The sequence below is a fragment of the Abrus precatorius genome, unplaced genomic scaffold, assembly GCF_003935025.1.
Source record: "Abrus precatorius isolate BTA unplaced genomic scaffold, Abrus_2018 Scaffold4, whole genome shotgun sequence".
Classification (NCBI taxonomy): domain Eukaryota; kingdom Viridiplantae; phylum Streptophyta; class Magnoliopsida; order Fabales; family Fabaceae; genus Abrus; species Abrus precatorius.
In genome coordinates this window covers 19,089,632-19,109,895 of record NW_020874384.1, presented here as the reverse complement: position 1 = coordinate 19,109,895, position 20,264 = coordinate 19,089,632, and the positions used below count along the sequence as shown (strand labels likewise).

General features: G+C 33.9%; 3 protein-coding genes across 7 annotated transcripts; 1 reads left to right on the top strand and 2 right to left on the bottom strand.

Moving 5' to 3' along the window:
• Positions 1–488: 488 nt before the first annotated feature.
• On the bottom strand, positions 489–5,385 carry LOC113864433 (THO complex subunit 5B). 2 transcript variants are annotated; one of them, XM_027498123.1, is made up of 8 exons: positions 4,936–5,385; positions 4,578–4,868; positions 3,840–4,176; positions 3,039–3,376; positions 2,672–2,922; positions 1,804–2,374; positions 1,575–1,715; positions 489–1,288 (listed from the first exon to the last, which is right to left on the bottom strand). In XM_027498123.1, exons 1-8 carry the CDS (start codon positions 5,170–5,172, stop codon positions 1,025–1,027), a joined length of 2,430 nt encoding a protein of 809 aa, XP_027353924.1. In that variant the 5' UTR covers positions 5,173–5,385; the 3' UTR covers positions 489–1,024. The 2 variants fall into 2 exon arrangements, with proteins under 2 accessions (XP_027353924.1, XP_027353925.1); XM_027498124.1 differs by having other exon boundaries at positions 5,004–5,141.
• A 2,307-nt stretch (positions 5,386–7,692) lies between these two features.
• Positions 7,693–11,943, top strand: LOC113865117. 4 transcript variants are annotated; one of them, XM_027499489.1, is made up of 8 exons: positions 7,693–8,147; positions 8,232–8,364; positions 8,450–8,521; positions 8,598–9,215; positions 9,676–10,039; positions 10,315–10,420; positions 11,030–11,264; positions 11,587–11,943. In XM_027499489.1, the coding sequence occupies exons 1-7, from the start codon at positions 7,953–7,955 to the stop codon at positions 11,234–11,236; spliced, it is 1,695 nt and encodes a 564-aa protein (XP_027355290.1). In that variant the 5' UTR covers positions 7,693–7,952; the 3' UTR covers positions 11,237–11,264; positions 11,587–11,943. The 4 variants fall into 4 exon arrangements, with proteins under 4 accessions (XP_027355290.1, XP_027355292.1, XP_027355291.1 ...); XM_027499491.1 differs by having other exon boundaries at positions 8,444–8,521; positions 8,628–9,215; positions 10,339–10,420; XM_027499490.1 differs by having other exon boundaries at positions 8,444–8,521; positions 10,339–10,420.
• A 3,799-nt stretch (positions 11,944–15,742) lies between these two features.
• Positions 15,743–16,447, bottom strand: LOC113865976 (transcription factor HEC2-like). The gene has a single exon (XM_027500822.1). It carries the CDS (start codon positions 16,445–16,447, stop codon positions 15,743–15,745), a length of 705 nt encoding a protein of 234 aa, XP_027356623.1.
• Between the last annotated feature and the right edge of the window lie 3,817 nt (positions 16,448–20,264).

The window sequence follows — 20,264 nt, the reverse complement described above, 5'->3', positions numbered from 1 at the left end:
ATTATATCTTCAACAAGCACTGGAAAATTGTTAAGTTTCCGATACTAATTTATACAAATTAATAATGTTATATGAATATTTTGTTAATTATTAGAGTAAAATTTTGATGTAAAGCTTAATTTGACCAATTGATAAACAAACTAAATGTCTTTTATATCTCTTCAATTCAAAATACATTTTATAAATATTTTAAAATCAGGATTGTGGGAACAAAACTTGCAAGGGAAAATACGTTGGAGAGATCAGCTTTAGCAGTTGTTTTACTGTGATAGTGCCAACAGTCCATGAAATTTGTAAAATGCACGTCTGAAGGTAGTCAAAGATAAAATAAGGCTATTATTACTAGTGTTAATATTTTTATCCTTATTTTAAAAAATATATATTTAATGAGTATATTTTGTAAATTGTATATTTTGATCCTCATTACATGCAAGTTATATTTGAAAGCAATCAACATAAATTAATCGAATAAAAATTATCTCCCCGACCCCGTGGTTCAACGCAATCGACTAGAATTATTCTTAAAAAAATCCAGTTATAGGAAAAACACTTCGTCTTTGCTAGGGAATGACAGATTCAGAATGGAAAGAATCCAGTATAACTGATAAAAGAAAATACTAAAATACTTTGGCCATTATCCAGAAGACCTCAGCAAAGTACAATCCTTAGAATTCTACCCATGATGCCAGCTCCTAAACTGAAACCCCAGTAGCATCATTTGCTAGAAAATAAATCATAACAAATAATCAATGGCTGAAATGAAACCTTCAAATCCCCCAGAGTATCTCAGCCAGTTTTTAGGTTATAAAGTAAAAAAAAACAATGACGTTCCATGGTTGTCCGAGTGCACCCTAGAGTTACAATGTCCTTATCCTTGCAACAGTAAAGATGAGCATCATATTCCATAACATCCATTTGTCACCTCCAGAGCTGAATATTACTACTTGGGACAATTTGGAGGTCTTCACATAGATCATTATTGTGATCCTTCCGTCTAAAAGATCCAGACAGGAACCAACCACTATTAGTGACAGTTGGAATTGAATTTCATATCTTTCCAGGAGATCATCTTCCTGCGATCCCTTCCTCTAAATGATCTACCCAGGAATCTACCACTAACAGGCTTGCATAAGCCAACATCAACCACTGACGTACAATTTATCCTTTCAGCTGATGGGGATGCATCATCCAAATAGTAGTCGAACAACATTGCAAGGCAACTCACTTGATGAGCCAATACGTAATTTTGTTGATTGACAGGTAGCGTCTTTAGTATGTGTAAATTGACCTACAATTTTGAAAGGGAAAAATAATAGGCACCATGAGTAGGAGAGAAAAATCAAGATATAGTTAACAATTGGATGATGCTGAACTACAGAGACATTAGGAGTTTTTCTCCTCTTTTGAACTTTTTTTTGGGGTTCTATCAAAAACATTTAGCAATGTGTGATTCTAAGAAGCTAAATTATTGCTATGTCTTACTGTCCCACGATTCCAATTCCTTGAAGCACGAATCCACAAGATACTATCTAATGATTTTACTGCAGTAACATCTTGAGCAATCAGTTACTCACCTCCGCTTCCATTGCCCGTAGTTCATTGTACCACTCCAATCCATTAATCTCATCATGATCATGGTGTTCCCCAGAAGATAAACAGCAAAGACTCAATGTAAAAAGAGGAGGCCTTAGAGGATATTCCATACTGATCTTGATCTGTCAAAAAATAAAAAATAAAAACTAAATGAAAATGCCAACAGCTCATTGAATTCAATTGAGTAGATAAACAGAGGGTTTTCTATACCTTAGCTTCTAAATTCACACTCCTTTCATCTGCACTGATTTTTCTACAAAGAACAAGGCAAAATTCCTTGAGCCCATTTTCCATCCATGATACAGACTTTCTGGCACAGAAATTGGATACTATATTTTCATGTTCTTGTTCAATCTGTGCTGGCTCATCAAGATCACTTTCAGTATCCAGCAAGAAATCAGAAATGTCATCAAATTTTTTGAAACTCCGTGACCTGATTTTATTGAGTGGAGGAATGATACTTTTAGAAATTAAGTTCAGTTGCTTGGAGTGGTCAAGCTTTGACATGTTAGGAAGTAAAGTTGGAAGCTCCCCATCTTCTGTTATACTCTCTGGTTCCTCTTTTGTGGCACCAGAACGTTCATTTACATCAACATCCATTGGTTCCTGAACATGCTCCTCTGTATCTATGACAGCAGGACATGAGGACTCTCTAGCGACAGATGGAACTCTTATTGGTGACCAACTATCCAAATTGCACAAAGGAGTGTGCAAAGCCCATGGAACACTTTTGCAAGACAGACAAGGCCACTCAAGCTTTTTAAGAGATTCTAGTTGTTCCCTGTAAACCAGTGAAAGAATTCCACAAATTTTAACCAAAGTGTGTCCAACCACATTGATAAGCAAGATAACTAGAGATCTTCAAAACACAATGGAATCTTACTAAATGCAGGATACACACTACAAGAATTTCAACGGGGAGGCAAACAAAGAAACAATACTAAGATTTCAATAACAACAACACACTCAAAGCAAGGCCCAATAACAAACTTTTAGTTGATCAAATTATGGTATTTTTCTTCATTGAATATAAGGTCCTTCACATTCTAAAATTAAACATACTAGAGCAGTGACTCACAGAAGAGCTATTTGAGCTTTTCTTCTTGCACGAATTCTCTGGAGAACAGTCTGCACTCGGTTCTGCTGCCGATATAGTGAAAGACCGGATATAACATTTTCATTCTTGACTTCTCCACTATTGTCAGTAAGAAGCAAGGGAGATAACTCAGGCAAGAAATCAATCCCTGCCAGGTGCTGAGCCCATTTGTAAGGACGTGAAGTTCTCTGAGTATTGAATGTCATAGCATCCTGAACAAAGAGCTTTGCGGACTGCAATACCATTCAAAGAGAGAGAAATGGCATATGCATAATAAGTTGGAGAATAAATGAAAGATGTGGAAAGAAAAAAGAATGTGCCAAGAACTGTGTAAAGAAGACACCAAAACCTGGTGAGGAAGCTCAAGTCCTGTATCATTGGGGAATAAATTGCATAAGATGTCACTCTCGGGACCATCATTAGATCCTTCGATTCCAACACATACAACATTCAACTTCACCGAGTACTCAAACCTAAGAGTAATGAGTTTGGCAGATTTGGGACCAGAAGCCTCATCTTCATACAAGTGCATAATGATTTTAAGTGGGTGAACTTGAAATATTCCCCCCTGGTCAGGGCTCTCCTTGACTTGAACCCTCCTTGGCCTTTTTCTCCGTCTTTGACCATCTTCTTCTTCATCAGGAACATCATCTTCCACTTTGGAACTCTCCATGGCAGTGGAAATGTCTGAGTATGAAAACCACATCATAGTAAATCCTTAAATTTTTTTATTTTGGTTCAGCAAAAATAACAGAAACCAATTTGAGGATTTGTTATTAAATATTCAAATGTCAGGTACAAGCATAGAAATATTGCAACATTTAATCATCCATTTAATTAAGATAAGGAAGCATGAATTGAAGACCAATAATAAGCATGACATTCATGGCAGTATTTCAATGCTAATACTGGTAATAAGCTTCCTTTCCTTTACTTGTTATCATATAGTTAATACTAAAATAATAAAAAAATTTCAAGTTGAAACAATGCCCTGAACAATATCATTGGAGTGAAGGTCTGTTTTAAAGTTGAATCATAAAAATGATAATATGATCCAGTGTCAGTTGAGATATGCCGGCAGCTGCTATTGTACTGATAAAATAGATTCTGTCGATATAATGCTAAAATTCACGTATCAACTCCCAATTACCAGGGTCCTTGTGAGCTCTTTGACGAGCAAAAGCTTGAGCATCTTTCAGGCTCCCTATAATCTCCAGATCAATGGGTTCTCCAAAGGCCTCCTTTTGAGCCAACAGCTGTGAGTAAATCACGTACAGAGCTGGAGGAAGCAACTCTGCCGAATGATGTTGCTTTAGTCTCTTCGTATGCAGAAGCCCTAGTTGATTTTGTACAGGCAGGGAGACTTTCTTGAGAGACTTGAGATGTGAAGGGAGACTTGTCAGGAACTTCTTTCGGTTGGCAATAGTCTCCAAAAGGATTTTCTTTTGTTGTTCCAGTTTCGCATGATGTTTACAGAGCTCTTTGCGCTGATACAAAATCAGAAGAAAAATTTAACACTTACGCACAACATAGAGATAAATAATAGTCATTTAACAGGCAAGCATAACATACAGGGTTCCATATAGAACCAAATTTATGCATGTCGAAGAAAACATAGAGATGAAACAACAAAAGCCTCCTTGTGATTGTTGTACAATCCTATTTTACAATAAGAGCAGCAACTTCTAGCTTATAGGGCAGAAGCACCCTTTATGAAGAGAATATACATTTTTTTTCACTTTGCTAAAATCCAATATAATGAAAATATATAATCATAATGCAATCTTCTTTCTCTTTGATAATTCATTTCATCAATCAACCTAATCGCAATTGCAAAACGTTAAATACGCTAGTTTAGGATATTTGCAAGACCACACGATGATGTCACCTGGAACAGCTCAAAATTGAGCCTCTTGAGCATGAAATTGTGAGCAGTGTCGTTGGACAGAACAGAGTCCTTGATATCTAGGGGAGCGTTGCAGAGAAACTCTTCCTCAGGAACGAGATCAATGTCAGGATATTTAGACTTGAAGTCCTTGCAGGCCTTAATCGCTTTGACATAGTGGCTTTTCTCGTACATGAGGTTATGAAGCTGCAAGGTCGTGAAATCCACCGGTGGCTTGGCGCGTTCGGTTTCGGATTTGACGCGGTCTTCCTCGAGCAAGATAGCGCGATTCGCCTGAAAATAAATGAAGTGAGTAAAAAACCCTAGAAAATGGGGAACGAATGAGTGGGGTATAGAGGACCTGGCGGAGAGTGATGAAGTGTAGGAACATCTGAGTAACGAGGTCTCGAAGGAGGTGTTTGGGTTTACCCTCTTTCTTGATGGAGAGAATCTCAGCTACGATGTTCTCAACGGAAGCTTTGCTGTTATGCAATGTTTGATAGGGTGATTCCTCGGAATTGTCTGAGGAGTGAGCGAAGCCTTGTTCATCTTCCTCTGCCCCACCCACTGATCCCTCTTCTATCTCACCGTCTTCCATTGATTTTTCTCTCTTCTCTGTTTCTGAGGAACCAACAACAAATTTGTAACTATTGTTTCCCTAAATCCTTAATAATGTATACGTTTTTAATAGGAAAGGAATTTTAAGTGTTTTGGTTTGTAAATTTTCAAAAGTGGATTGCAATGGTGGGAGAACGGTGGAGAGTGGAGTGGTGTGGAAGCACAGTGCAGTTGCAGATTACAATTCTAGGTCGTTTATTTTTTTAATTTTACGAAATGTAAAATATTGAAAATATTTTATTATTATTTTTAGTTTAAACTAAATCAAGCACGCATTACATTAATTAAAGAACTTTTTAATACTTATTTTACTAATGAAATCTGAAATGAATTTTGAGTTTTGAAATTTAGTTAAATTTAAAATTTTTAATTATAACCACTTTTTCAAAATCAGAGTAACAATTTTGATAATTAATTTTATAATGGTAAAATACATTTTAAAACAATCCTTCTTGATTGTTAACTTTTATTTTTTAAATCAATTTCTAATATTATGCAAATATTATTTCTATCGCTCAAACTTAACATAAATTTAAACAATTTTTTTAAATTTTAAAAATAAATATTTGCTTGAATCTTAAAAAAAAAGTTATTCTAAAAATAAGACTTTCCTAATTTACTTCACTTAATAAATTTCTATACATAATAAAATTTATTACTGCAATCATCAAATTATAATTTTTTTAATTATATATATCAAATTTTATTTAATTTAAAAATTTATAAATATGTTATTTAAAAGTTAATATTTATTTGTATTTTAATGACACACCCACGTTAAATTAAAGAAATGTAATGAAAAGTTTTAATGTATAAATTTATAACGTTTTTAGATTTAGTAACAAATTTTAAATAAATGGTTAAATTAAAAAAATATATTAAATGGCGAATTATTAAATCGTCTAAATGTTTAAATTTAAGATTTAATGTTAACATAAATAAATTTAATACCTATTTTTAAAAAAAATTAATGAATATATTGAGAAATCACACAATGTCCATCTAAGTTATCTTCTTTAATGATTTTTAATTCGTTTTAAAAACCTAAAAAAAATTACAATAAAGTACATATAATAACGGGTTTTTAACAAAACTTAAAATTTGAAGAAAATTTTATTTTATTTAAAAAACCATGTAGATCTTTTTTAACATAAACTTAATAACTGACATAGAGGTATATCAGACCTTTTCTCTCGTTGACCCATCTTGTACTATGTTAATTTTGATGGATTAAATTATTTCAAATTAGACCTGGTATGTTTTGAAGACAAGTGAAATTATAGTTTGAGTCAGCTTAACTTAATCCAATGCCATTAACAAATAAAAGTTAAATTTTTAAAGAAATTATATGTTGATAATAAGAATTTAATTTTATTATAGATAATATTTCATATATGATATTATATTTGTGTTATTTATTCAAAATTACATACTAAAAAATATATCTTGATTGAATGCTTTATTAATTCTATAACTTAGTTATGCATAATGTTAAAATTTATATATTTTGTTTGTAAATCAAATTAGTTTATTTTTAATATTATCTAGTTTTAATCAAATCAAATAGAGACTAAACAAAAGATGAATTTATCAAAATTTTGAATTGAACAAGAATAGAAATAAACTCATTCTAACTCCCATTTCACTTATAACCTTTACTCTAGCGTACATGCAAACTCCCATTGTATCTCCCTCAATTTATTCCCTTAGATGAACGTTTTACTCTCCCGTGGGCCATGCACCGACAACAACTGGGGTCTCTTTTTCCGATAAACATTTGTGGAAAAAACGGTTAACGTAAATTTACTCTGGAGCAGCTCTCTAAGGTGCATCTATCTTTCTAATAAAAGTCAATGTAAAATCAATATCATTTTTTTGGAAGAGAGGAAGAAATTTTTTTAAAATTTAACTGTTTAATAAAATGAGAATTAAGAATATAAAAAACAAGAATTTTTCTTCGTTTCAGATTTTAAATTTTTTTCTTCCCTTTCTCTTTTTTGTCTTTCAAACATGACAAAAGGTTGTAAATATGACAAAGCTGAATTCAAAATTTATAAAACAAAGTCAGAGTGGGACTCGGGCGGCACATGTGCCACTCCCGCAGCAATGCTATATGCGAAGTATGTCAATGGGAACACAGACTTCATTTTTCAAATATATTTTTTAACATGATTTAAAGAACACATAATAAAACTGATATATAATTAAAAAATATTATTTTAAAATTTATATATATGTTAATTTATAAATCTATAAATAAATATAAAAAAAAAGGAATTTTGGCGGGAGGGTGGTACCTGGTCCGTACTGGTTATTATCGAGCAGCAAATGCAATTCCATTCCACCCTCCACACGACACACTACTCCGACAGAGGCGTACTCTCACTCAGGTGCTATGCTCTTTCCGTAACCAATCAAATCCACATTCAAATCTGTAACAATTATTTTTATTTTCATTTTAAAATTCCCAGCAATTAATAATCTGTGACACAGCGTAGGTATCCTATAGTCGTAGACCTTTCTTTCTTCAGTTTTTTTAAAAACCATCGAGTACTTGTCCTTTTCTATGGTCCATACTCTATTGTTGTAGTTGTAATGGTTGTTTAGCATTGGCCATAAAGTGATTAGAGATAGTAACCGCCAAATCGTTAATGTTTTTGTCACTGTCTTCTTCTTAATGACTAAATCCAATCTCGTCTACTTCACTGCACCCATTCTGATTTATGTCAATGTGAGGAACATAAGCTAGTGAGTTTGACAATGGCGGAGTTAGGGTTTCCAGAACGAAGCTCGTGGAGAATGGGGCTAAGGGCTCGCGATAGCAGTCCCGATTCCGTCGTCTTCACTCTTGAATCAAATCTCAGCCTCTTCTCCTCTGCGTCTGCGAGCGTTGATCGATGCTCGTTTGCGTCAGACTCTCACGAGCATGATTCTTTCGCCTCTGAAATCTCCCTGGTTCGTAATCGAGTACTGTTTAGGAATGATTCATTGGAGGTTGCTGTATGGTTTACTAAACAGTTATGGAATTTGTTGCAGCAGCATTTGGCAGGGCGTGAGGGTGATTTTGGTAACAACGAGAGGTGGAGTGGTCCAGGTTCAAATCGGAACGAAGCTGCAGAACGCAACAAGAAGAAACACAGTCGTTTTGGCAGAAAGAGAGAGAAGGCAAAAGGTACACCTCATTTTCTCTTTTGTTTTTTTTTTATAAAGGTTACAAGCTCGACTCGTAATTTCAAAAATTGACCCTGTAGATGAAGACAGCGACGTTGATGTTCAAGAACCCGTGGAATTGGATTCAGCGAGAAGCTCTTTCTCTCTAGCCCTAAAAGGTACCATCATCACCACTACTTTTACTATTTAATTTTTAATCCCATTGTATTTACCGCTTTTTCGTTGTCCACAAAGAATGTCAAGATAGGAAATTAAGATCTGAAGCCTTGTTGAAGAAGGTTGCTTCGTTAGATCTGAACACTGCCTCTGGATCTTCGCCGCGCTTTCAAGCTGTGAAAAAGAGCTCACTTTCTTCTCAAAGGTGTGGCACTGCTACTTTCCCCAGTCCCGGAACACCCAATTATCGCGTTGCAATGCAAAAGGGATGGAGCTCCGAGAGAGTCCCCTTGCATGCTAGTGGTACCCGGAAGCACGTTTTGCCATTCACCAACGGAAGAGCATTGCCTTCCAAGTGGGAAGATGCTGAGAGATGGATTCTCAGCCCTGTTTCAGGAGATGGCATAGGAAGGGCTTCGCTTCACCAACCCCAGAGGAAGCCAAAGTCCAAGAGTGGTCCTCTTGGACCCCCCGGTGTTGCCTACCACTCTATGTATTCCCCAGTGGCACCGGTGTTTGAAGGGAATGGAGGGAGTTTTATGGTAGCTTCTCCGTTTTCAGCTGATGGATTGACAAACCGTTCGGGTGGTCATGGTGGAGATTTTTCCAACAGAACAGAACCTTGCATGGCCCGCTCAGCTAGTGTCCACGGATGCTCAAAGATGCAGAGTCAGTCATCATCAGTGCCCCCCCAAGGTTATTATTATTTTCGCGTCCATTGTTTGGTCCTAGACTTCCTTTAGATTTCCATGATATCCAATTTCAACATATTCCTCTATGACCTGTTCATCTATGCGAACTTGTTTTTGAAAGATCACATGTTGAGAGGGTGACCCAAAGGGATTGGCTAGGGGGAAATTTAAATGAATTCGAACAGCTTAAGTTTTCAATTAACCTTATTGTATTTTGCAGACTATACGTACCGTGGTTGTGTATTTGGCCCTTGTTACAAGGTTGTATGGATGGAACAGATGATTTTATTTAGACACTAATGATTGGCTGATAGTTGAAATTAAGTGAGGTTATAAACCTTTTTATGTGTTATGGTGTCATCCCAAGAATAGATAATGGTCTGCTTATATGATTAAGAAATTATGTTTAAATGCTTCTATTCATCTGAGTCCGATCTTGTATTCTTTTTCGTTCTAACTCACAGAGGATAAGTTTGGTGGCTTCAAGGATGTGGGCACCAATGTTTCTCGTGCTGTTTCAAGAAGGGACATGGCAACCCAGATGAGTCCACAGGGTAGCTCACGCTCCTCTCCCGATTTGAGGCCTTCTTTCTCTGCCTCCACTCCATCTACATTGCCTGTCGTGGAATTGCGGACTGTTGCTTCCTCTAAAGTGGATATCAGGGATGTGCAGGTAGATGAACACGTAACCTTGACAAGATGGTCCAAGAAACATAGAGCTCTATTCTCTGGCAGGGGCTTAGAATATGCTGAAAGCTGGAAAAAGAAGGAAATAAGCACTCAATCTTCAGCTTGGGACATTTCTGAAACGTCAAAAACTGTTTCCAAGTATGTCTACTTTGACTTTGTGTCAATTCTATTCAATTTAACTGGTAAACTAAGGAGATACTGATTCAGGACAACTTTGCATTGAAAATCTGAAACTAATGAGATGATATCAAGGATTTGTCCTAAGTAATGACGCTTTCTCTTTGAAGTCAAATATTTTACTTATACTTCAATCGTATTCATGACTAGACCTGACATGATCATTTTTATCTCTGAGGAAGATTATAGTTTGCTGACGTAGAAATCTTTGCCCAAACTTCATATTGTTTCTAAAGTGCCAGATACTTTTGTGTGTCCAGGGCAAAAAGTGAGGAAGCCAAAATCACTGCTTGGGAGAACTTGCAAAAGGCAAAAGCTGAGGCAGCAATACGGAAACTAGAGGTTACTTCCCAGTAGTTACTTTATTTGGAGAATTCCAAACCAGGAACTTGTTAAAAATATTAACCGTGTAGAGAAATAACCATTTCAATAATTTGAGTGGCTATTGTCCCTTCATGGTAACTATTTTCATTGAGGACTTTTGTTTTTGAAATTCGCTCTTCTTTCTTTTTCTTCAATTCGAGTTGCTGAAATATTTCCCTTGTCACTCATTTTCATTTTGGTCATCCTCAGCTGTATATCTGTGAGATTATCTTAAATGTGGAAAGAGAGTCTTTTTTGTTGGACAAAACTTGGATATTGTATGGCTATTAATGATGGTGCTATTATCCATTCAAAACTGACATTTTATCTTAGTAACTGCTGTGGATTTAAGTTACCGAGACTGAGGCAATGTTATTGAGATGAAATGTCGATTTTGATTAAAAAATAGTATCAACAGTACCTATTTTATTGTATCTAAGTTTTGTGTTTTTCATTATGATGTACAAATCAAACATTATGCAGATCATATTACTGTCAATTTATTCAAAACTAAAGAGAAGACTAAAAGTGGAGATGGAGCAGAAACTAATGGATCATGATCGTGATTATTACTTTTTTCTATTTCAGATGAAATTGGAAAAGAGGCGAGCATCCTCTATGGACAAGATTATGAACAAGCTTAGATTGGCCCAGAAAAAAGCTGAGGAAATGAGAACTTCAGTTTCTCCCAACCAAACCAATGGGGTTGTGAGGACTTCCCACAAGGCTTCATCATTTCTCAAAACCAGCCAGATGCCTTCTTTAAGCGGTTGTTTCACTTGCCATGCCTTCTAAGTAATCTTTCAAGTTTGAATGGTGCCGGGTAAGTTTCTTGGTACCCCTTGTCCTTCATTAGAAATAACCTCTGGTAAGTTTTGGATTTGGCTTTTAAAGCTCATAAAGTCGCATGCTCTCCCACACAATTTTCTACTTATTTTTGGAATTTAGGAAGTTCTGATTTTCGTTACTGTAATTAAGATTTATGATAAGTGAAAATGTTCGATTGCTAGTCATACAGCAATCTTTTCAGTTATTAATCGTGTTTTTAGAAATAGACATGCTCATTCTTCCTTCTCTAACATTCCAGCTCTAGCTCTTTCCGAGAATTTTGAAAGGGTCAAGTTTACTATGTTGCTACTTGCCAGGAAAATTTGCAGGAATAACATCCTTGTTCATCCTTGTGCATTTTGATAAAGACTTGTGTCCCTGACCAAGTTTCAGAAGAATTTAAATGTGCCACACCCCATGTTGATGAAGGAAAGGGCAGAACCACAAGCAGCATACTGTGTTGACAGTAAATTGGTGTTGACGCTGTTTTTCAATCCATGAAGTACCGGGACCTTCTTTGCGGGTCTCAGATGAAATCTAAGCATCATGTTCCGTCACCCTTGGAGATTGGGATTTTCAACGGGTAAAAATATGTGTAAGTAGGCCGAATTTTAGAAATAAAATCTTTTTGTATCTTTTCTCCCTACATGACAGTATGCTGTTCAAAACTTAAAATGTAATCTATCTATAGAGCTATAAAAGTAACCACAATATCTTTTTATGCTTAAGGTTTGCACCCACCATTTTCCCCCCTTCCTTTCATATATTTTATTATTTTCTAATTCTTGCTAATTTTTCCTTACTGATACCAATTTCCGTTTGTGGTATGCATTTACTGCTGCTTGTATTTGCTCGAGTTATTACTTTGTTATACGGGTTGCATAAACTAGAATATTCGGTTCTTGCCATTGGTCATGACTTATGGAAGGAAACAAAGATGAGCATATATGGGGTACAGAATTTTATAATCACGTCCAACTGATAATTACTTCGTTGGTGTCCAGCAAACATGTTAAACTAATTATTCAATAATGTTGAGGTTAAGAGTCACGGAAGCGAAATCTGTTAAAGTATTCCTTTCTGGTAATGTGGCATGGCATTACTTGGTTTTGAAATTTTGTGTAATTCGGAAACCAACCATCTCTCCATACTTACTCCTGTCCACTACAAATTGGATAAGGTCATAGGGAGACTTTCCCGATTTTAGTAACTGCGATTAAGATATTTGGTATTGTCCGCAAGGGGAACTGGAGACGTAATTCTTGTTGGCTACTCCTCTACAACCTGGATGAATGAGCTGTTTACATTGGAGTACAGAATTCATTCACATTTTGTATATCTGCCTTTGGTAATTGTTGAAGTGTTAATTTTGACCGTTCTCTTGTTCCCTTCTTTTTTCACCAATCAATAGTTTCCTAATTATTTTTAAATTTTAATTTGAAATAAATTTTTAGTACTTTGTGGTTATCAATAAAGTACCACTAAGTATCATTTGGCCCTGTTGTGTGAATTGACCAAATGCAATTTAAGACGTGTTTAGTAAAACTAGTGGATAAATGAGTTGAAAATTAGATGAAACCTAGAATTTGAAAGCTGAAAACTAACTATACGATTTGAGGATACCTTGATTATTACCTTAAAACTAGTCAAATAAAGTAGAAGCTACTTTGTTTGCCTTGCAAAATATATTATTATTTTATGAGAAAAAGAGAAAAGAAAGTTTGGGCTATAAAAATTTCTGTTTCGAATCCAGAAGCCTTCGGATGCTGCCCTATGACGGGCTTTTATTTTCAATTACCTTTTGATGGTATGGGCTAAAACCACACTGACTGCCTATTTCAGGAATTTCTATTTTCATAGATAGATTGAGCAGCCGCTTACTCCCATTGCTGCAGGCAACCGACATGTATGGTCCTATCCTCATTCCCCACCCGAAATAACTATTGTAGCTAAAATTATTAGTATTTTTTAAAGTATTAGTTATAACTTGAAAGTAAATTTTTTATTTTTTCCCCTATTATTTTTTAATAATTCATTATTTTATCTTTTAACTTTTAAAACCGTACTACTTTTAGATTAAAAATTAATGATGTTCTTGTCTTCAATAGTTAATTTTATTAACCTTTCTGTTTAATAATTAGTTTTTCAAGTTTCATTATTGACTCATGTCAACCCCTTATCAAAGAACTAAGAACGTGAACATGTTTTGTACACTTTCTTTTCACCACACGTATTTTCTTCCAGACCTTAAAATTGTCGCTGAACGTTGAACCTTCATCCTCGCCAATCTAGAGAAAGAAATTGGATGAACGTTTTAGGGGCGTCTATAACACGTTTCATATATTCGACGGGAACAAATCAAGAATATGAACATTGAACCAAAAGATTAGATTGTGTCAATGTGTCATGTCCTTCTAACCAAGATACGCTACAGAATCCAATCCTACTCAGCGATAACTATATTTTATACATTGTTTATTATCATTTACTTTCGGTTTGGCCATTTCCTTATATATATAAAACTTGTTTCATACAGGGAAAAGATAGAAGCAAAAAATGAGTCTTACTATGGGGTCAAATGAGATTGTCTCCAAGAAATCTAATGCAACAGGCTACAGAGATGTTTTTGAGTTAATTTCACGTGATATTTTGGATATTTAATTGAAGAGATGTCTGAGTGAGGGGAAGGATTTACACTTTATGCCCTTGAATTACAGACAACTTGGCTTCCCATCAGGAGAACCAAACATTACAAGATGAAGGATGTTGGCTTCGCGGCAAGAAGGCCACATGCACACTCTGCTATCTTTTTATTTCACTATTAAGTAATATTTTTTTCAATTATATCCTTATCTTTATATTTATTAAGAAAAATAGAGGAGTGATGCTGTAAAAACTATTATAGTTATAATGAAAAAGATATAAACGTTCTATTACAAAAATAAATATAATTGCAAAACAAATAAGAATATAAATCATATTTTAATGTGTCACAAAAAGGAGTAATAATTAACATAAAAATATTTTTTGTGATAAAAAGATAAATAAAATAGCATTGTTTTATATAATTTATTTTTAGAATGAAAAAGTAGTGCACAAAATGAAGAAATAAAAGAGGTTGGAATTCAAAACACGTCCAAAAAATACTATATTTATCTGCTCTATTAAACCAACTTCATTTTCGAATTTCCGACGTGGATAAACCACGTGAGATGCAGTAGTTGACCAAGAAGATGGAGATCACGTGTCAGGGAGATGACGTGGAACGACGTCATGACCGTGTCGGATCGTAAACGCAACCACCGCAATCGTGTCAGAATATCACGTGGATTTCTCATGCATCCTCTCTATTCTCACACACAACTCTATGCACAGACACCTCGCATTCACACTTTCGCTGCTGCGCATTCGGGTTTCCCTATCATTTTCTTTTTAAAGCAAATCAAAATATAAAACACATATTCACTTAATTCAACAAAATGTAAATTATTAGAACATAAATAAAATTTGTGCGGGTGTAGGATGAGAATATTATTTTAATAAAAAATATTTAATAGTTATTTGACTAATATTTTGAATTGTAATCAGCACTAACACTGCTACATCTTACAGCTGGCATTATTCTCTTTTACAACTATATCCACCGTGTCAACCATTTGTCGTCTTCAACTTTTCAGCCTCGGAAACCCAGACCACCCACCCTCCCATTATGGCCGTACAGGTGTCCCAAACCGCAGCAGCTTAATATTTCCTTGCCAACTCCCATTGCTCCCTCTCCTCCAAGCTAATCAAAATATAACACGTGGAATTCTAATTCTCTGTGTCATTAAATTCATTTTTAAGTAAAATTTGGTCTTAAATGTACCAATCTATAACATAATAAAAAATTATCCCTCACTTTATTTAACAAATCAAATTAATTGATATCTACATGTTGCTGTTGGAGCTGTACCCTCTTCCTCTGTCTTCAGTTTTTTTTCGGTCTACCGTATACATTTGCTCACACAAGAAATTAGAGAAAATTTTTATAATTACCTCATTAAAATAAATATGCATTTTTTAGAGTTAGTTAATTAAATTATAAACAATGAGTTTGTAAATTATACAACTTGGCCGAGTTTTATTGCGCTTAAGAAACTGCAGAATAAAAATTCACGCTTTACAAAGAGGAAGGGGAAATTAACATTAGATATTGGATCCTAACACCAATTGGGTTGGGAATATTTCTTGCCATAATGTTTTTTTATTATTGATGGCAAATTACTACAACTGGATTTCAAAATCTAGAAGCCTGAATTGAGATGAACAGGCCACAGGGGCAGGTTAATGAGCTCGCATGCATGACGAACACCATACAATATTTATTGGTACCAACACAGAATCCAGACAAACTAAACCTTAAAAATATAAGAGTACTATTTATTTGATTAATTAGCTAATGGTTCATTCTAAACCTTAATAATTTCATATCTATCATGCATCTCCATAACGCTCAACATTCCGAGGTTGGTAAGGTTTAGGTGGAGGAAAATAAGGGGTGGCCGTGGGAGGAGTCCTAGTAGACATAGCAACAGGGAACCCTATTCCCGAATTAGCAGCAAGTAGGCTAGTGTTGTTAACGGAAGCTCGTTCGAGAGACTGAACCTGGGTTTTGAGAAACTTAACGTAATGAATAGCTTCATCTAACATAGACGCAGTGTCCATCTTAGTCCCTCCAGGGACCAATCTCTGCAGTATCCTTATTCTCTCGCTGATTCTCTCTCTGCGGTGCCTTGCCGCAACGCTCTGAGGGTCCTTTGAAATCTTCACGTTCCTTCGCTTCGGTGGTTTCACCGACTCTGGGTCTATGTGTATTGGCTGCATGGCTGCAATCCTGAATATCATCTCCCTCATCGCCGCCATCGAGTTTCGCTTATCTTCGTTTCTTGGGGTTTGTTCTTGACCTTGTTCTTGAAGCGCTATTGGGGTAGGGTTAAAAGAGATTGCGTTGGATGTAGATGGTAAGTGTGTGAATGAGGGCCAAGGCATGGAACTAGGAGGGTTATCAATTAAATCTGCTAGTGGCATGGTGCTGCGTATATTATTACAGTAGAACTCCTCCGGAGGTGGAAGAATTTCCGAGGTGTTTATGTCACCGTAAGCTGCTGAAAATTCAGGAAGCTGCGTCATCATCGTCATCATCTCCTGTTCAATAGTGTCCTCCATTTGTGGGTGAATTATTTCACCTTGCAAAATCGAAAGAGGGGGAAGAGAAGTACGTAAAGGTTAAGATCAGAGGTGAGGGGGGAAAAGGAAAAAGGATGGAAAAGTATTTAGTGGGTAACTGAAAAAACTGAGAGAAATATTAGCAGATGAACTGAGGGATGGGAAAGAAAAAGGAGAATAGGAGTGGAATAGAGCGTAAATTTCTATCAGAATGTGCAGTGTGAGAAGGTCTATTAGAGTGGTGAGAAAGGCAGAACAATAGTGAAAAATCAATAAAATAGTGATATCGGGAACAGACCACACCAAAGTATCCCCACCTGGAGGCGGTGACTCTACATGTTTATACCTCTAATATCTATATATATGGTTCAGAAATAGCATGTTATGTCAATATTGTTATAAACTAGTAGTAATAATCGTAGCTACTGTATGTTTCGTTCTCCTTTAATATTTTCTTGTTAATCCTCTCTATATAATTAAATAAAAGAATAAATATATTCATTATCTTGAAAATATTAAAAAATATTTAATATAAAATGAAGTTGTAAGAAAATATAAATTTATTACCTTTCTTCCTTCGTCATCTCCAAATTGCTTGTAAGCTTTATATTCTCGTTTTTATTGGGAAAGAATGTTAGTAAGAAAAACAAATAATAATTCTTAACACAAGACTCCCAAAATCCAAATTTTGACTATAAATTGTTCCAATCAAGATCAACCAAGAGAGTTGGGGATATATAAGTGTAGTTTGCCAGACTTCATTATTAGGCAGTATCATATATAGTACACTGAATATTTATTAGAAAATTATAATTTTTTATTTGAATGTGAATAATTTTAAATCCTTATAACTATAGTATATTCTATTAATTGTTTTTAAAAAAAACATTGAATATAGTATTATTTTTTAAAATATAAAATACATTTTTCATTTCATTTAATGTTTACTCTATAAAATATTGAGATTTATAAGAGCATATTTAACATATTTATTTAAGAGACATTTGGAATAACTTATTATAAAAATAATTTATTTTATGAAATATTTGTAATTTATTTCGTATTTTTTGTATATTTTCTTAAAAAATTGTTTTTAAATTATTTTATTAAATTTAATAATTAATTTTATAAATCATCAGATAATAAAAAATCATCAAATATACATTAACTAAACTGTTTATTTGATTTAAATATATCCTTATTATCTGTGTTTCTGATGTATCTCTAGTGCTTATTTCAACTATGTTACAATGTGTGATTTTTGTTTAAAGATGTTTATTAACCCGTGTATCACGCTTAAAAGAATATTAAACTGATATCAGTTGGCCAAATTAGAATGCTAACAACACATTCTATTAATATATTTTTAATTGATTAAAATATAATTAAAAATTATAAAAATATAAAAAAATATTAAATTAAGAATAAAAAAGAACAATACTCATTATTTTTATAAATTATTTTAACTAATAATTAAAAATATATTAAAATATATATGTTAAAAGGTATGTTCTTACTATTTCTCGTATATATTATGTTAGCAATATTAATTTGTCTAAAGAAATTATTATTATCTTTAATTAGAAAATATGCATTAAATATTATTGAGTTAAGCGAGATTTTCACGGCACTTTACAATTTCATGAAAATTTAATAATTGGTAAAACAGGATAAAAATTCTAAAGAAAAAATATTTTCATAAAACAATACTGCTAATTGTACTAAAACTCTAAAAAAATATATTTCCAAGTAACAACATTGTCAATTGTGAAAGAAAGATACTAATATATGTATATTTTTTTCATTCTCCACGCGTGCAGACAGAGACACTAATATAAGGGACATATTTATTGAAAGTGTGAGATGTAAAAAAAAAATCTTAATCATTTAATAACATATGAACGCTCAATATTATTTTAATTAATTATAACTTTAACAGTTGACTTTAATTATGTAGTCGGGATTTGCTCCCTTCCTCCATCTACTTATTTTAAAAACAAGTATTAATTAACTTATTTTAAGTTTATAATACTTTTTATACATAACAAAATTTATTACTTTAATCATTAATTTAACGGTCATCAATCTATAAAATTTAATCGATTCTTCATCAAATAATTTTATTTTAACATATAACATATTTAAATATAAATATATATTAATTATAAGATTTCATCTTTATACACATTCAGTTTATCTAAAACTTAACATATAAAATTATTTAAAAAAATTAGATAACTCAATGTTAAATTAATATGATTTGGTATCAATGAAAAATTAATAAATGTGACTTTTCAAATAAATGAATCCATTCATATACTGGAGAGGCTCCACCCATTAAGGGGTAGACATGCACCCACGAAATTGAAAGAATGGCGAGAATAAGTGCTTTTCTATGGTGCATGAATCATTTTCCTGTGCAAATTTTTTTTAGGTTAAAATACATTGAGTGGAAGTGTGAGATTGCTAGCTTTGCCCTAAAATTACATTTCTTTTTAAGAACCCTGAAGCCCCACGCACGTGCCAGGTGTCAGAAATCTTTCCAGATCCTTTTAAATGTCTAGGTCGGATAGCTTCGTAGGCGTGCCGTTAGATGCAAATGAGTTGAACACGTGGCTGGCATCGAACGGGAAATGCTAGTGCATTGTTCATTTTCGGTTTAATGATTCAGAGCACTCTATTGTCCCCCGTGTCCCGCAGCTACAGCTTAAAACATCCCAGCCCTCTCATCGAAAACGGAACGCCTTTCGAGATGGATCAGGCTCTGATGGAACCTGCTTCATGTGCCGGATTTGTTAACGAACTTACCATGCAGCTGCACTGAACTCCTTTGCTTTTTGTTCACTCTCGCCCCTCTGCGGGAAAGCCAGTGAATTATTATAGTTTTCACCTTTCACCATTCACCAACTGGATTTGACTTCAACATTTTTTAAAACATAAAATACAATGAATGAAAATCATAAAAAGCACTGTTTCTTTTGGCTGATCGAATATAACCCATTTGGTAAATTGTAATGTTTCCATAACACTGTAGTTAGGCCACATTTCAGCTTTCAAAGCTTCCGTATACAACGAAGGTTCTTTACTGAATCAATATAATTTAACAAATGATAAACTATTAACTCAAAACACAACGTAATGCACGTTCTATACGTGGTAACTCTGCCGTTAACTCCAAAATGATAAGTGAAACCTACTGATTGATTTATAATAGATGTCTAAATATATTTCTGCTTAATTATAGGTTACCCAAACGATGCGCTTGTGACTATGGGATCGTAATTGTGATCGACTTGTGGTTACTAAGATTGTAACTTTGTCACCAGAGGCTATTGCTTGTGGAATCACATATGTGAAGAATTTTAAGCTTGTATAAATGGGAATAGTATTATAACACTTATAAATTAGAATTTAATTTAAAGCCATGCTAAATTATATCGTAAATTCCAAATTCAATCACGTTTTCTCTTAAAATTGTGACTCCGAAATTAAGTGGTACCAAGTTAAACAAAATAAACTAGCTGTAACTCGAAGAACATATATTAATATTACTGTTTCTTATATTATAATATCGGTAATGTGTTATACATATGTTTTGTGTCACTAACCCTCTGATTGGTTTAGACAAAAATAATAATAATTTTGTTTATTAAAAATTAAACTTATAAAATTTTATCTTTTACTAACAGAAAAATGTGTTGTTATTTATATTTCTGATTATCTTTTTTCTCAATCAAATAAACTGAGAGAAGTTATTAAAAGTTTTTATCTTACTTTGTAGCATTAATAG

Excerpts from the sequence above, each read along its gene's own strand:
- LOC113865117 (XM_027499488.1), top strand. The coding sequence starts at position 7,953 with ATGGCGGAGTTAGGGTTTCCAGAACGAAGCTCGTGGAGAATGGGGCTA. Across the intron at positions 8,148-8,231 it reads TCGCCTCTGAAATCTCCCTG|CATTTGGCAGGGCGTGAGGG; the intron begins GTTCGTAATCGA and ends TTGTTGCAGCAG. Across the intron at positions 8,522-8,597 it reads TTTCTCTCTAGCCCTAAAAG|AATGTCAAGATAGGAAATTA; the intron begins GTACCATCATCA and ends TTGTCCACAAAG.
- LOC113865976 (XM_027500822.1), bottom strand. The coding sequence starts at position 16,447 with ATGACGATGATGACGCAGCTTCCTGAATTTTCAGCAGCTTACGGTGAC.
- LOC113864433 (XM_027498123.1), bottom strand. The coding sequence starts at position 5,172 with ATGGAAGACGGTGAGATAGAAGAGGGATCAGTGGGTGGGGCAGAGGAA. Across the intron at positions 4,177-4,577 it reads TCAATTTTGAGCTGTTCCAG|CGCAAAGAGCTCTGTAAACA; the intron begins GTGACATCATCG and ends ATTTTGTATCAG. Across the intron at positions 1,716-1,803 it reads GTGTGAATTTAGAAGCTAAG|ATCAAGATCAGTATGGAATA; the intron begins GTATAGAAAACC and ends ATTTTTTGACAG.